General features: G+C 47.9%; 1 protein-coding gene across 1 annotated transcript in view; it reads right to left on the bottom strand.

The window, feature by feature from the left end:
• pals1a (protein associated with LIN7 1, MAGUK p55 family member a) overlaps nt 1-17,165 on the bottom strand; it is a 60,067-nt gene that overhangs the window by 3,787 nt on the left and 39,115 nt on the right. Inside the window, exons 4-11 of the mRNA XM_029712963.1 lie at nt 16,827-16,904; nt 12,401-12,547; nt 11,724-11,963; nt 7,846-8,029; nt 6,896-7,039; nt 5,484-5,651; nt 481-683; nt 192-302 (exon numbers count right to left, since the gene is read on the bottom strand). Coding sequence (XP_029568823.1) covers nt 192-302; nt 481-683; nt 5,484-5,651; nt 6,896-7,039; nt 7,846-8,029; nt 11,724-11,963; nt 12,401-12,547; nt 16,827-16,904 — 1,275 coding nt within the window. The remainder of the gene's footprint in view (nt 1-191; nt 303-480; nt 684-5,483; nt 5,652-6,895; nt 7,040-7,845; nt 8,030-11,723; nt 11,964-12,400; nt 12,548-16,826; nt 16,905-17,165) is intronic.

Genomic DNA, 17,165 nt, shown 5'->3' with positions numbered 1-17,165 from the left:
GGTATCTGTAAAGCACTGACAATTGCTGATGTAAAAAGGGCTGTATAAAATACATTCGAACAATGATAAATTGCTAGATGTCAAGTGGATGAGCTTGACCAAGGCTTAGTAAACCAACCTTACTGACAGACAGGACCCTTCAGGGTCAAAACGATGGAGAAAACAGATGTGGTGTTCGAAGGATTCAGTACCTTTGGGTTCTTGCTCTCTTTGGTCAGGAGGGCTCGCAACCGTTCTTGGGAGGGAGGAGCGATGAAGATAATGTAAGGCTTCAGATCTGAGCTACGCAGAGTCTTCAACGACTGGAGCGAGGAGGGAGAGAACTCCCAGTCAGACACGGCAGCAACATAGACAATTTATGTAACCTCTTATACTACCTCTTCTTTTCCCTCTCCGTCTGGCCTCCTTCTGCCTCTCCCTCTCAAATCTCTATATTATTTCCTTCCCCCCAATCCCCCTCCCTCAGCCTCTCCCCCTCACCTGTGTGTGCAGACAGAGCAGGCAGATTTTGCCCGTGTTGATGAGTTGGCGGACAGAGTCGGTGCTGGTTCCGTACAAGTTCTTCTCAAACTCTCCCGACTCAATGAACTTCCCGGCAGTGGCGTCCATGTCAAAGGCCTGGCGGGAGACAAAATGGTAGTCTCTCCCACTCACCTCCACATCACGCCTGTTCCGCGTCGTGTCTGGAATGAGCAAAAATAAAACAAATGATCAACATTTTTATTGCTTAAAAAAAAACAAGAACAGGACAGTGGAAGGGATACAACAGACATTGACTGAAAAATCATATCTGGAATGAATACAAATGACCAAACTCTATACCCTCTAAATGTGTTACTAACTCTCTACAGTACAAAGACTTTCTCATTGACCAGATGGTATGCCCCTAAAACATCTAGAATCTTCACTACCTAGTACAAGGGATGCACGATATATTGGTGAACATATCGGAATTGGATGATATTAGCTAAACATGCCAACAACGGTATCGGCCTGATGTCTAGTTTAACGCCGATGTGCAAAACCGATGTCAAAGCTGACGTGCATACCTATATAATGTACAGTTGAAGTCAGAAGTTTACATACACTTAGGTTGGAGTCATTAAAACTCATTTTTCAACCACTCCACAAATGTCTTGTTAACAAACTATAGTTTTGGCAAGTCGGTTAGGACATTTACTTTGTGCATGACACAAGTAATTTTTCCAACAATTGCTTACAGAGAGATTATTTCACTGTATCACAATTCCAGTGGGTCAGAAGTTTACATACACTAAGCTGACTGTGCCTTTAAACAGCTTGGAAAATTCCAGAAAATGATGTCATGGCTTTAGAAGCTTCTGATAGGCTAATTGACATCATTTGAGTCAATTGGAGGTGTACCTGTGGATGTATTTCAAGGCCTACCTTCAAACTCTGTGCTTCTTTGCTTGACATCATAGGAAAATCTAAAGAAATCAGCCAAGAACTACTAAAAAACTACTAGAACTACAAAAAAATATGTAGATCACAAGTCTGGTTCATCCTTGGGAGCAATTTCCAAACGCCTGAAGGTACCACATTCCTCTATTTAAACAATCGTACGTAAGTATAAACACCATGGGACCACGTGGCTATCATACCGCTCAGGAAGGAGATGCGTTCTGTCTCCTAGAGATGAACGTACATTGGTGCGAAAAGTGCAAATCAATCCCAGAACAACAGCAACCTTGTGAAGATGCTGGAGGAAACCGGTACAAAAGTATCTAAATCCACAGTTAAACGAGTCCTATATCAACATAACCTGAAAGGCAACTCAGCAGGGAAGAAGCCACAGCTCCAAAACTGCCATAAAAAAGCCAGACTACTGTTTGCAACTGCACATGGGGACAAAGAGCATACATTTTTGGAGAAATGTCCTCTGGTCTGAAGAAACAAAATTAGAACTGTTTGGCCATAATGACCATCGTTATGTTTGGAGGAAAAAGGGGGAGGCTTGCAAGCCGAAGAACACCATCCCAACCATGAAGCATGGGGGTGGCAGCATCATGTTGTGGGGGTGCTTTGCTGCAGGAGGGACTGGTGCACTTCACAAAATAGATGGCATCGTGAGGAATGAAAATTATGTGTATATATTGAAGCAACATCTCAAGACATCAGTCAGGAAGTTTAAGCTTGGTCGCAAATGGGTCTTCCAAATGGACAATGACCCCAAGCACACTTCCAAAGTCGTGGCAAAATGGCTTAAGGACAACAAAGTCAAGGTATTGGAGTGGCCATCACAAAGCCCTGACCTAAATCCTATAGAAAACTTGTGGGCAGAACTGAAAAAGCCTTTGCGAACAAGGAGGCCTACAAGCCTGACTCAGTTACACCAGCTCTGTCAGGATGAAAGGGGCCAAAATTCACCCAACTTATTGTGGGAAGCTTGTGGAAGGCTACCCCGAAACAGTTGACTCAAGTTTAAATTGTTTAAGGCAATGCTACCAAATACTAATTGAGTTGTGGGGAATGTGGTGAAAGAAATAAAAGCTGAAATAAATCACTCTACTATTATTCTGACATTTCACATTCTTAAAATAAAGTGGTGATCCTAACTGACCTAAGACAGGGAATTTTTACTAGGATTAAATGTCAGGAATTGTGAAAAACCGAGTTTAAATGTATTTGGCTAAGGTGTATATAAACTTTCAACTTCAACTATAGATACATGACGCCATGTAAAATTTTGCGCTACGTGTGCAACACAGCATTCCTAACCTAGCCCACAATGTCTGCTGTGTGGATCGAGCAATCATTTGAAAGAATAAGAATTTCAGCAAGACAACTCAAAGGCGAAATCTATTAACGCCAAGATAATGGAATTCATTGCTCTTGATAATCAACCGTTCACTGTCGTGGGTGATGTTGGCTTTCGTGCGCTATTTTTCAAATGTTGCCCTACCGAGTTACACAGTAATAGCGTCACTGCTATTAGCTTCACGACATACTATGGAACGCCATTTGGGTCTTTGCTTATCAAAAAAGATACGTCAAATAACACTATTTGACGAGTTAAATAAGCTTTTAATTTGACACGCAAATATCACAGTTCTATTATAGAATGTTGTGAATTTGCACTTGCAAGCCAAGCGCCACCACTACTATCAGTAGCACTGTCAAAGCTGTACAAAAACGTCTGCAAACAAGCAACCACCAGCCACGAACAACGTGTTTACAATACCGCGTTGGTAATAAAGTATTATTTGTTCGACTGCAACTTCTGGGGTAGCTAGCTAGCTTTAGCTTGGTACCTAGGTAGCACCAATACAACCAGCCTGAAAACAATGACCAGTACAAACTGCAGTCATTTTTACTATTCTTAGCAATGATTTTGGAATTCTTGTGAATAAGTATTAGCTAGATAGCCACTTGTTGTTTGCCTATTGAAATTTAGTTCATGAAAATAAATAGCTAGCCAGCTTCTTTACCCTGTTGCCCAAAGCTAACGTTATAAGCAGCCAGCTAGCTTCATCTGGCTAGTGAGGCTTGACCGGACCAGGTTATGTGTTGTGAAGCTAGCCACAATAAGGATTAAGCACAATTGTGGAATTTGCGGTTTGCCTTCAAAATAAAAGTACCTCTTTGAAAGTAATGCAGAAGGTTACAATTGGTGGAATCATGCCATAATTAGACTAGATAATGTTAAACAAGGTTGAAATGGGGTAACAGTCTACTCGGTGACACCCACAGAACACAACTGTGAAGAGTTTACGCAAATATTAGCGTTGTAGCTCTTATCACGGGACTGTGACATCACCTCCCCAGTCAGCCTATTGTGTGTATTGACATTCATATTGCACTGTATAGATTTACCTAAGGATTTGGAAGGACTCCTTCTCAGAGTTACCAGACTCAAACATCCACGCAGTATTGTTTTTCCTCGGGAATAGTGTTCAATACACATAGGTTGACAATAAATGTGTCTAAATTCACAGTTGTTTCAGAGTCAAGCAATAAGAGCTATGACGCTAATGTTCTCTGGGTGTTACTGATCCACAAACCATAGGTAAGGCTGGACAGTGAAATAAGTATACTCCCAATGAAATTCTAAAGTATAATACATCCAGTGTGATTTAAACAGACTTTTGTCAAATTAACAAATTATTGTCTTTTGTTGATTTTATATAACATTCCAACCTCGTTTAGCATGATCTATTCAATTATGGCATAATTCTACTATTTGTATTCATTTGCATCACCGTCAATGACAAACTTATTTTGAAGGCTAACCGCAAAGTCCACTATTGTGGCTAATCCTTATTGTGGCTAGCTTCACATAGATGGGTCCGACCATTAATCAAACAAGAACTGTCTTATAAATTAGGGTTATTTTAGATGACACCTAGCTATAAGGTTAGTTAGCTAGCTAACTATAAGCTACAAACAGATTTGTCGTTTTGCTATGTTTTTGGGGAAGAACATTGTTTGCATCCATTAGTTAGCTAGCTTTTCTTTTTTATGACCAGCACTGTAGGTGCGCGAGGCAACTTTACCAGCATCATAGCATACGTATCGATGAATCGTTGTGACATATGAAATACGAGTGATAGTGTAATCAATGTGTAATAACTACATACAAAATGTATGAACGAGTTAAATTATTATGTGATGTGCAGTCATTTCCAGGTCCTGATTGGTCAACAAGCTTACTTGACACATCAAATAGTGTTATTTGACACATGTATCTTTTTTGACACGCAAAGACCCAAACGGGGTTCCATACAAATCCTGGTTGAGAATGAAACGACTGAACAAATGAACAACGAAACAGCACAGCAAGTAAGATAAAGAAATAGGTTTTGATTATGTTTTACTGGTAATGGGGACATACGTAAATGCCACCAAAATAACTTTTTGGTCAGTGTGGTGTGTGTGTGTGTAACCTTTATTTAACTACGGAAGTCAGTTAAGAACAAATTCTTATTTACAATGACAGCCTACCCCAGCCAAACCCGGACGACGTTGGGCCAATTGTGCGCCGCCCTTTGGGACTCCCAATCACGGCCGAATGTGACACAGCCTGGATTCGAACCAGGGACTGTAGTGACACCTCTTGCACTGAGATGCAGTGCCTTAGACCGCTGCGTCCATGTGTGTGTTAACTATTTAACTGTACTAGAATGCTTAAAAGGCCGCTCAAATTTTAAATATCGGTATCGGGTTTTTTGGCAAGGAAAAATATCGGATATCGGTATCGGCCAAAAATGTCACGAGTGTATCACTACCTAGTACCCATTGTCTGGCGTCAGATGGCGTCACTCCTACGCAAAGCTCGTCCCTCAGCCGTCGCAGTACCTGACGTTCGACACTGGACTAGTACCTACATAGATCAGCCTGATAATACATGTACAGTGAATAAATTCAAGAGAGAGTTTGAGGAGAGCCTTCAGGGAGCACTGAGGTGTGCAGTTCAAGGGGAAAGTTCACTCTTGAAAATAAACTTTGATCAATTTGACACTTACGTGGGACAGCTCCCCCAAATCTGTCTGGCTGGCTGGACAGCAGTCTCTGTCTCAAGTCGTTCTGCCCACAGTTGGGAGGACCAATTAGGGCGATGGGTCGCTTTCGATTGGCTGGCTGGTGGTAGAGCGCCATCTCCTCATAGGTCAGGATCTCCTCACTGTCGTAGTCTAGGGAGCAGCAGAGATACAGACAAAACAGGAACAAGACAGTTTTAGTTTAATTTCAAACACTATTCCTATCTTGGTATAATGAGAAAGACTTGAGCCTGAGAAAGGCCTTTAGCTGAAACGTCAACATTTATCCCAGACTTGTTATTTCTTCTACTATATCTTGGGGTCATGCCAACCACAGTCCCTTAAAGTGAAAATACTAACTTACATAGTACATCGTCTTTTGGCTAAAGCAAGTGATCTCTCTTCCTCATGCCTACGCCTACTCGGGCTATTTTTTGCTCAGGTTATAAAATAGTAACCCGGGGTATAAGAGGTATGAGTAACAGTCAATAGTGATAAGGGAAGAATAAGTGTGAATAACCTCCCATGCATAAGCATTAAAACAAGCACAGTCTGCACATTCCAGAACCAGAGACAGAGAGTTTGAGTAGTAGTGCTGATCTAGGATCAGGTCTTCCGTGCCCAATATAATCTCATACACTATGATCTAAAAGACAACTGATCCTAGATCTCACTCCTACTCTGAGATGCTGAATACCGGCCCAGGGTACCTACATAGGGTCATTCTACACCAGTCTGCAAACATCTCTGCTACAGCGCTCTACTTCCAGCCATCTGGTCCATAGGGAGTGGGACTAAGGGACTACACACGGCACCAGCCATCCTGAACTGCAATCAAATAACTGCACGACACCTGCAATATTCACTGAGTGTACAAAACATTACTAACATCTTCCTAATATTGAGTTGCACCCCCTTTTTCCCTCAGAACAGCCTCAGTCGGTTGGGGCATGGACTCTACAAGGTGTCAAAAGCATTCCACAGGGATGTTGACTCCAATGCTTCCCACAGTTGTGTCAGGTCAGCTGGATGTCCTTAGGGTGGTGGACCATTCTTGATACACACAGGAAACTGTTGAGCATGAAAAAGCCAGCAGCGTTTCAGTTCTTGACACACTCAAATCGGTCCGCTTGGCACCTACTGTCATACTCCTTCAAAGGCACTTAAATATTTTGTCTTACCCATTAGGGTAAGAATGGCACACATACACAATCCATGTCTCAAGGCTTCACAATCCTTCTTTAACCTGTCTCCTCCCCTTCATCTACACTGATTTGAAGTGGATTTAACAAGTGACATCAATAAGGGATCATAACATTCACCTGGTCAGTCTATGTCATGGAAAAAGCATGGGTGTGTGTAAATGTACTTGGTGAATTCTTCTGAGCTGGCTTTACCGTCATTCTGCTTGACGTTGTAAAGGAGCTTCTTCCTCTTCTTCTTGTTCTTCTTAGCACACCACAGCTTTCCCGACTTCTCAGGCTCTTTATCCTCTTCTATGGTCTGCTTCATGGCCTCTCTCTGCTGCTGGAAGCTCTTGCCTGCATTTACAAAGAGAAGAGATGTTGTTAAACACGATCTGTTGATCTACATTGATGACCTGAAACTGGTCCAGTTTGTTGGGTGGTATTTTATTTCTCCTTTAATTAACCAGAAAAGTCACATTCAGATTGACATCTTTTTTTCAAGTCAGACCTGGCCAAGAAAGCAACACACACCCACACACACACGAAAGTAAAAACAGCAAATAGCATGAGATAACTTTCCGAGGTTTCCAAGCAAAGTTCTCCTTAACAGCCCTTCAATCTGTGTAGAGGCTGGTTGGGGTCAGGGTAGCGTACCCGGTACTAGCCCGGCCAGGGGCTGGTTGGGGTCAGGGTAGCGTACCCGGTACTAGCCCGGCAAGGGGCTGGTTGGGGTCAGGGTAGCGTACCCGGTACTAGCCCGGCCAGGGGCTGGTTGGGGTCAGGGTAGCGTACCCGGTACTAGCCCGGCCAGGGGCTGGTTGGGGTCAGGGTAGCGTACCCGGTACTAGCCCGGCCAGGGGCTGGTTGGGGTCAGGGTAGCGTACCCGGTACTAGCCCGGCCAGGGGCTGGTTGGGGTCAGGGTAGCGTACCCGGTACTAGCCCGGCCAGGGGCTGGTTGGGGTCAGGGTAGCGTACCCGGTACTAGCCCGGCCAGGGGCTGGTTGGGGTCAGGGTAGCGTACCCGGTACTAGCCCGGCCAGGGGCTGGTTGGGGTCAGGGTAGCGTACCCGGTACTAGCCTGGCCAGGGGCTGGTTGGGGTCAAGGTAGCGTACCCGGTACTAGCCCGGCCAGGGGCTGGTTGGGGTCAGGGTAGCGTACCTGGTACTAGCCCGGCCAGGGGCTGGTTGTCCTCGTCTCCGTCCCTGTAGGCCTGCCACCAGTTGGGGTCGTCCTGGCTGATGATGTGGAGGATGTCTCCCTTCTGGAAGCACAGGCCCAGTTCCCTGCACGGCACGTACGGGTCATCAGACGGGTCATAATCAAAGTGAGCCTTCACATGGACCTGGTGGAAAAGAGGACAAGACATTACCTAATTTTTTCCAGTTAATCTATACTGTATATATTAGAATTACATTAAGATTCACATTTGTAAATATGGTCATGTAGCAGATGCTCTAATTAAGCAATAAGGCTGAGAAGGTGTGTTATATTGGCCATATACCACAAACCCCTGAGGTGTCTTATTACTATTATAAACTGGTTACCAAAGTAATTAGAAAAAATAATTAGTAAAAATAAATGTTGTGTCATACAATCTGATATACCATAGCTGTCAACCAATCAGTATTCTGGGCTCGAACCACCCAGTTTATAATCCAAAACAATGTAGTGTTCATAAGGACATATTCAGTATGTGGTGGCCCATGTGGGAATCAAAGCAACATTGGCTATGGGTCAGAACCATGCTGTCCAACCCACTAAGAACCATTGGAACAGTGTGATTGCTACAGACAGACGGACATCACAGCCGAGGTATGGATAGGAGAGGTGGTCGGAGATGGAGATGTGTCTGTACTTGCCACAGTCTCTGATGGGCGGGGGTTTTGGTCTGTACTCCCCAGTCTGTGATGGGCGGGGGTTTTGGTCTGTACTCCCCAGTCTGTGATGGGCGGGGGTTTTGGTCTGTACTCCCCAGTCTGTGATAGGCGGGGGTTTTGGTCTGTACTCCCCAGTCTGTGATGGGCGGGGGTTTTGGTCTGTACTCCCCAGTCTGTGATGGGCGGGGGTTTTGGTCTGTACTCCCCAGTCTGTGATGGGCCGGGGTTTTGGTCTGTACTCCCCAGTCTCTGATGGGCGGGGGTTTTGGTCTGTACTCCCCAGTCTGTGATGGCCGGGGTTTGGTCTGTACTCCACAGTCTGTGATGGGCGGGGTTTTGGTCTGTACTCCCCAGTCTCTGATGGGGGGGTTTTGGTCTGTACTCACCAGTCTCTGATGGGCGGGGTTTGGTCTGTACTCACCAGTCTCTGATGGGCGGGGTTTTGGTCTGTACTCACCAGTCTCTGATGGGGGGGTTTTGGTCTGTACTCCCCAGTCTCCTTGATGGGTGGGGTTTGGTCTGTACTCACCAGTCTCTGATGGGCGGGGTTTTGGTCTGTACTCCCCAGTCTGTGATGGGTGGGGGTTTTGGTCTGTACTCCCCAGTCTCTGATGGGCCGGGGTTTTGGTCTGTACTCCCCAGTCTGTGATGGGTGGGGGTTTTGGTCTGTACTCCCCAGTCTGTGATGGGCCGGGGTTTGGTCTGTACTAGGCGGGGGTTTGGTCTGTACTACCCAGTCTGTGATGGGCGAGGGTTTGGTCTGTACTCCCCAGTCTGTGATGGGCGGGGGTTTTGGTCTGTACTCCCCAGTCTGTGATGGGCGGGGGTTTTGGTCTGTACTCCCCAGTCTGTGATGGGCGGGGGTTTTGGTCTGTACTCCCCAGTCTGTGATGGGTGGGGGTTTTGGTCTGTACTCCCCAGTCTGTGATGGGCGGGGGTTTTGGTCTGTACTCCCCAGTCTGTGATGGGCGGGGTTTTGGTCTGTACTCCCCAGTCTCTGATGGGCGGGGTTTTGGTCTGTACTCACCACAGTCTGTGATGGGCGGGGTTTTGGTCTGTACTCCCCAGTCTCTGATGGGCGGGGTTTTGGTCTGTACTCCCCAGTCTGTGATGGGCGGGGTTTTGGTCTGTACTCCCCAGTCTCTGATGGGCGGGGTTTTGGTCTGTACTCCCCAGTCTGTGATGGGCGGGGTTTTGGTCTGTACTCCCCAGTCTCCTTGATGGGGGGTTTTTGGTGTGTACTTCCCAGTCTCCTTGATGGGGGGGGTTTTGGTCTGTACTCCCCAGTCTGTGATGGGCGGGGTTTGGTCTGTACTCACCAGTCTCTGATGGGCGGGGTTTTGGTCTGTACTCACCAGTCTGTGATGGGCGGGGTTTTGGTCTGTACTCCCCAGTCTCTGATGGGCGGGGTTTTGGTCTGTACTCCCCAGTCTGTGATGGGCGGGGTTTTGGTCTGTACTCCCCAGTCTCCTTGATGGGGGGTTTTTGGTGTGTACTTCCCAGTCTCCTTGATGGGGGGGGTTTTGGTCTGTACTCCCCAGTCTGTGATGGGCGGGGTTTGGTCTGTACTCACCAGTCTCTGATGGGCGGGGTTTTGGTCTGTACTCACCAGTCTCTGATGGGCGGGGTTTTGGTCTGTAGTCACCAGTCTCTGATGGGCGGGGTTTTGGTCTGTACTCACCAGTCTCTGATGGGCGGGGTTTTGGTCTGTACTCACCAGTCTCTGATGGGCGGGGGTTTGGTCTGTACTCACCAGTCTCTGATGGGCGGGGGTTTGGTCTGTACTCACCACAGTCTCTGATGGGCGGGGGTTTTGGTCTGTACTCCCCAGTCTCCTTGATGGGGGGGGGGGGGGGGGGGGGTTTGGTCTGTACTCCCCAGTCTCTGATGGGCGGGGTTTTGGTCTGTACTCCCCAGTCTGTGATGGGCGGGGTTTTGGTCTGTACTCCCCAGTCTCTGATGGGCGGGGTTTTGGTCTGTACTCCCCAGTCTGTGATGGGCGGGGTTTTGGTCTGTACTCCCCAGTCTCCTTGATGGGGGGTTTTTGGTGTGTACTTCCCAGTCTCCTTGATGGGGGGGGTTTTGGTCTGTACTCCCCAGTCTGTGATGGGCGGGGTTTGGTCTGTACTCACCAGTCTCTGATGGGCGGGGTTTTGGTCTGTACTCACCAGTCTCTGATGGGCGGGGTTTTGGTCTGTAGTCACCAGTCTCTGATGGGCGGGGTTTTGGTCTGTACTCACCAGTCTCTGATGGGCGGGGTTTTGGTCTGTACTCACCAGTCTCTGATGGGCGGGGTTTTGGTCTGTACTCACCAGTCTCTGATGGGCGGGGGTTTGGTCTGTACTCACCACAGTCTCTGATGGGCGGGGGTTTTGGTCTGTACTCCCCAGTCTCCTTGATGGGGGGGGGGGGGGGGGGGGGGTTTGGTCTGTACTCCCCAGTCTCCTTGATGGGGGGGTTTTGGTCTGTACTCCCCAGTCTCCATGGGGGTGCCACAGGGTTCAATTCCTGGGCCGACTCTCTTCTCTGTATACATTAATGATGTCGCTCTTGCTGCTGGTGAATCTCTGATCCACCTCTACGCAGACGACACCATTCTGTATACATCTGGCCCTTCTTTGGACACTGTGTTAACTAACCTCCAGACGAGCTTCAATGCCATACAACTCTCCTTCCGTGGCCTCCAACTGCTCTTAAACGCAAGTAAAACTAAATGCATGCCATTCAACCGATCACTGCCCGCACATCCAGCATCACTACTCTGGACGGCTCTGACTTAGAATACTTGGGTGGTTTGGTCTGTACTCACCACAGTCTCTCTGATGGACGGGGGTTTGGTCTGTACTCACCACAGTCTCTGATGGATGGGGGTTTGGTCTGTACTCACCACAGTCTCTGATGGATGGGGGTTTGGTCTGTCCTCACCACAGTCTCTGATGGATGGGGGTTTGGTCTGTACTCACCACAGTCTCTCTGATGGACTGGGGTTTGGTCTGTACTCACCACAGTCTCTGATGGATGGGGGTTTGGTCTGTACTCACCACAGTCTCTCTGATGGACTGGGGTTTGGTCTGTACTCACCACAGTCTCTGACGGATGGGGGTTTGGTCTGTACTCACCACGGTCTCTCTGATGGACGGGGGTTTGGTCTGTACTCACCACAGTCTCTTTGATGGGCGGGGGTTTGTTCTGTGAGCTGGGGATAAGGATGAAGGTCAGGGTGCCGTGCATTTCGGCCAGGATGTCGAAGACCTCGTTGACGTCCTTCCCTCTGATCTCCACTCCGTTGATCTCCAGAACCTCGTCTCCTTCATGCAGCAGCCCGCTGCGCTCCGCCGCCCCGCCCTTCACGATGCGGCTTATTACCACGCTGTCCATGTCGTTACGCACTGTCGCACCCTGCCGCACATACACGCGGTGAGGAACAGAGGTTAGTGATAGATACAGGACGGTTTAAACTTTTCTTATACGAGAGATGTCGACCTTGTCTGAAAACTGTACATTCATTCATTAAAATGTATTTTATAAAGCCCTTTTTACATCAGCAGTTGTCAAAAAGTGCTTTACAGATACTCAGCCTAAAACCTAAATACAAGCTGTCAAATCCTCGATTCCTCCCGTCCTTGATTCGTCGCTACACTCTCAAAGCTCATTGGGGGGATCCCGAAGGGAGGGACCTTGGAGCCTCTCCTCCAATAAGCTTTGAGAGAGGAATTGAGAAAACAAGGACTGGAAGAACTGAGGATTTGACAGCTTGTATTTAGGTTTCAGACAGCCTATGTCTACTAATATGATGATTCATGACTGTTGGTGTGTTTTAAAGAAGTCTCTCTCACCAGTGGGATGTCCCTGGCCTTCTCCATGCGGACTATCTTGACGGTCTCCCCTCCCCACTGGGTGAGAGCCTCATAGGGGCCGTCCAGGGTCAGGGGCTCCAGCTGCATCTCCTGCTCCGCAACACAGTCATGGGCCAGAAGCACCGCCTGGGGAGGTACAGGGGACATAGGGTTAGCCTTACTGGGTTAACTAACCAGATTCTATCTGCTAGAGAGTTGGATGCAGAGACACAGGTTAGACTGGCACACCAAGACACAGGTTAGACTGGCACATCAAGACACAGGTTAGACTGGCACACCAAGACACAGACTCCATACAGTTATGGGCCAGCAGTACCTACTGGGGAGGGACAGGGGACACAGGGGATGTACTGGTCAGAATTACTAGACACTTTTATAGGAAACACATCATCACTCCCTCCCTATCCTCTCTCCACCAAACAGTCACTGGCCAGCAGCACTGAAAGGCACAGAGAGAACCAGTCATACATTCTGGGTTAACTACCAGAGACTTTTACAATATGCACACACACCAACTCAGTGGCCTTGTGGTTAGTGTCCAGCCTGAGGTAGGAACGTTAGGGGTTCGATCCCCGGTCGAGTCACACCTCTCTGCTTGCCAGTCAGCTTTAAGGAGATGGATTGGGGGGGTAAGGCCATGTGAAAGGCTAGCATCATGTCTAGTGGGTGTACTTGTACATCAAGCTGCCTCCCTCTACAGAAACTGGAGATATGCTCCTGCCGGTATGGGCGGTTCTGGCTCAGACAAGGCTTACTTGGAGGTGGGGAAGGTAACAATTAGACTTAGCAGGTTAACTTTCAGCGACTTGTAAAGCAAACACACAGGCAGATATAGGCGCATGAACTTGCGGGCTCTCCTTCACTGTGGCCAACGTGAGTAAAACACTTAAACGTGTTAACCCTCGCAAGGCTGCCGGCCCAGACGGCATTCCCGGCCGCGTCCTCAGAGCATGCGCAGACCTGCTGGCTGGTGTGTTTACGAACATATTCAATCAATCCCTATCCCAGTCTGCTGTCCCCACATGCTTCAAGAGGGCCACCATTGTTCCTGTTCCCAAGAAAGCTAAGGTAACTGAGCTAAATGACTACTGCCCATAGCACTCACTTCCGTCATCATGAAGTGCTTTGAGAGACTAGTCAAGGACCATATCACCTCCACCCTACCTGACACCCTAGACCAACTCCAATTTGTTTACCGACCCAATAGGTCCACAGACGACGCAATCGCAATCACACTGCCCAAACCCATCTGGACAAGAGGAATACCTATGTAAGAATGCTGTTCATCTACAGCTCAGCATTTAACACAATAGTACCCTCCAAACTCGTCATTAAGCTCGAGACCCTGGGTCTCAACCCCGCCCTGTGCAACTGGGTCCTGGACTTCCTGACGGGCCGCCCCCAGGTGGTGAACAACATCTCCACCCCGCTGATCCTCAACACTGGGGCCCCACAAGGGTGCATTCTCAGCCCTCTCCTGTACTCCCTGTTCACCCATGACTGCGTGGCCATGCACGCCTCCAACTCAATCATCAAGTTTGCAGATGACACTACAGTGGTTGGCTTGATTACCAACAACTGCGAAACGGCCTACAGGGGGGAGGTGAGGGCCCTCGGAGTGTGGTGTCAGGAAAATAACCTCCACTCAACGTCAACAAAGCAAAGGAGATAATCGTGGACTTCAGGAAACAGCAGAGGGAGCACCCCCCATCCACATCGACGGGACAGTAGTGGAGAAGGTGGAAAGTTTTAAGTTACTCGGATTACACATCACGGACAAACTGAAATGGTCCACCCACACAGACAGGGTGGTGAAGAAGGCGCAGCAGTGCCTCTTCAACCTCAGGAGGCTGAAGAAATTTGTCTCGTCACCGAAAACACTCAAACTTTTACAGATGCACAATCGAGAGCATCCTGTCGGGCTGTATCACCGCCTGGTACGGCAACTGCTCCGCCCACAACCGTAAGGCTCTCCAGAGGGTAGTGAGGTCTGCACAATGCATCACCGGGGGCAAACTACCTGCCCTCCAGGACACCTACATCACCCGATGTAACAGGAAGGCCAAAAAGATCATCAAGGACAACAACCACCCGAGCCACTGCCTGTTCACCCCGCTATCATCCAGAAGGCGAGGTCAGTACAGGTGCATCAAAGCTGGGTCTGAGAGACTGAAAAACAGCTTCTATCTCAAGGCCATCAGACTGTTAAACAGCCATCACTAACATTGAGTGGCTGCTACCAACATACTGACTCAAATCTCCAGCCACTTTAATAATGAAAAATGTATATAATAAATATATCACTAGCCACTTTAAACAATGCCACTTTATATAATGTTTACATACCCTACATTACTCATCTCATATGTATATACTGTACTCTATGCCATCTACTGCATCTTGCCTATGCCGTTCGGCCATCACTCATCCATATATTTATATGTACACATTCTTATTCATTCCTTTACACCTGCAGCCTAGAGACTGTTCTAGCTGGCTACCACCCGGTACTCTACCCTGCAGCCTAGAGACTGCTCTAGCTGGCTACCACCCGGTTCTCTACCCTGCAGCCTAGAGACTGCTCTAGCTGGCTACCACCCGGTAATCTACCCTGCAGCCTAGAGACTGCTCTAGCTGGCTACCACCCGCTACTCTACCCTGCAGCTTAGAGACTGTTCTCGCTGGCTACCACCCGCTACTCTACCCTGCAGCCTAGAGACTGTTCTAGCTGGCTACCACCCGCTACTCTACCCTGCAGCCTAGAGACTGTTCTAGCTGGCTACCACCCGCTACTCTACCCTGCAGCCTAGAGACTGTTCTAGCTGGCTACCACCCGGTACTCTACCCGGCAGCCTATAGACTGTTCTAGCTGGCTACCACCCGGTACTCTACCCTGCAGCCTAGAGACTGTTCTAGCTGGCTACCACCCGGTACTCTACCCTGCAGCCTAGAGACTGTTCTAGCTGGCTACCACCCGGTACTCTACCCTGCAGCCTAGAGACTGTTCTAGCTGGCTACCACCCGGTACTCTACCCTGCAGCCTAGAGACTCCTGTACATAGAGTCATTGAACACTGGTCACTTTAATAATGTTTACATGCTGTTTCACCCACTTTATATGTATATACTGTATTCTAGTCAAGGCTCATCCTATATTTATTTTCTGGATTATGTGTGTATTTTGATTACATTTGTTTTATTGCAAGGTACTACTGCACTGTTGGAGCTAGAAACACAAGCATTTCGCTGCACCTGCGATAACATCTGCAAATCTGTTTATGCGACCAATAACTTTGATTTGATTCTGGTGGAAGGAAGAAAATCCAGGACGAGAAACCTGATAAGAAACATTCAGTAAGTAGTAACAGACTAACAGCCATATCGTCCACTGGGGAGAAAGGCCTGGTTAGTTGCCTAGGTCTACCTTCTTCCTCTCCTCCATCCTCCTGTGTGTTGAGTCATGTTGAGTAGGGCACACTGTAGCAAAACATTCAGGTAGTACCTCCCTTATCAATTTGTTTCAAACCGTCCCTCCTTACTGAACATGCACTGGTGTCTCAGAGGAGCAGCAGCATCATTGGCCTCCCGAGTAGCGCAGCGGCCTAAGGCGCTGCATTGCAGTGCTAGAGGCATCATTAGAGACCCTGGTTTGATTCCAGGCTGTGTCACAACCGGCCGTGATCGGGAGTCCCAAAGGGTGGCGCACAATTGGCTCAGTGTCGTCCGGGTTAGGGGAGGGTTTGGCAGGGGTAGGCAGTAATTGTAAATAATATTTTTTTCTTAACGGACTTGCCTAGTTCAATTAATTTTTTTAATTTTATTTTAGATGTGGGAGACAGAGACAAGTCTGAGTGTAAGGGAACGGTAGAAGTGTACAGGGCTCAGGGAAAGACAGCTTGGTCACAATGCAGAAGACGTGTACATGGCTCAGGGAAAGACAGCTTGGTCACAATGCAGAAGAAGTGTACATGGCTCAGGGAAAGACAGCTTGGTCACAATGCAGAAGACGTGTACAGGGCTCAGGGAAAGACAGCTTGGTCACAATGCAGAAGAAGTGTACATGGCTCAGGGAAAGACAGCTTGGTCACAATGCAGAAGACGTGTACAGGGCTCAGGGAAAGACAGCTTGGTCACAATGCAGAAGAAGTGTACATGGCTCAGGGAAAGACAGCTTGGTCACAATGCAGAAGACGTGTACAGGGCTCAGGGAAAGACAGCTTGGTCATATAGTATAAACTCAGAGGAAGGAAGGATGTGGGAGAGAGATTAGGTAGGAATCAACACACTCTTGACCTGAACAAACTCTAGCCCTGAGAGCCAGGGGGATACGGGTTATGCTGGGACGGAGACGGGTTACACAGAGACACATAATTATTCATTCCAGGAGGAATGGATGGAAGCCTCACCTGGACATGTGGTGAGGAGAGCAGGGTGTTGAGCTCCAAGCCCTCCTTGTGTTGGCTGTTATGAACCATAGACTGGACCTGAAGATGAACACACAGGAAGTGAAAGATTAGGAGGGATAGGAGTCACGCCCGGAAACTTGAAACACATCTAATGATTTACACCTGTTCGCGCCGATCAAAGAAATGGATCAAAAAGTAACGTATCTACAGGAAGGTTTGAAGTATTTAAATATTTCCACCCATTTGATTCAACAGTTACAATAGGCTACATTTGTTCACCAGATTAGAGGGCATAGGGTTTGTGTTAAAACATTTAGTTGACTGGTTTTCATTTTTTCC

This window comes from Salmo trutta, chromosome 25 (genome assembly GCF_901001165.1).
Source record: "Salmo trutta chromosome 25, fSalTru1.1, whole genome shotgun sequence".
NCBI lineage: Eukaryota > Metazoa > Chordata > Actinopteri > Salmoniformes > Salmonidae > Salmo > Salmo trutta.
The sequence above is the reverse complement of the archived record's forward strand: the minus strand, read 5'-3'. Positions and strand labels throughout refer to the sequence as shown.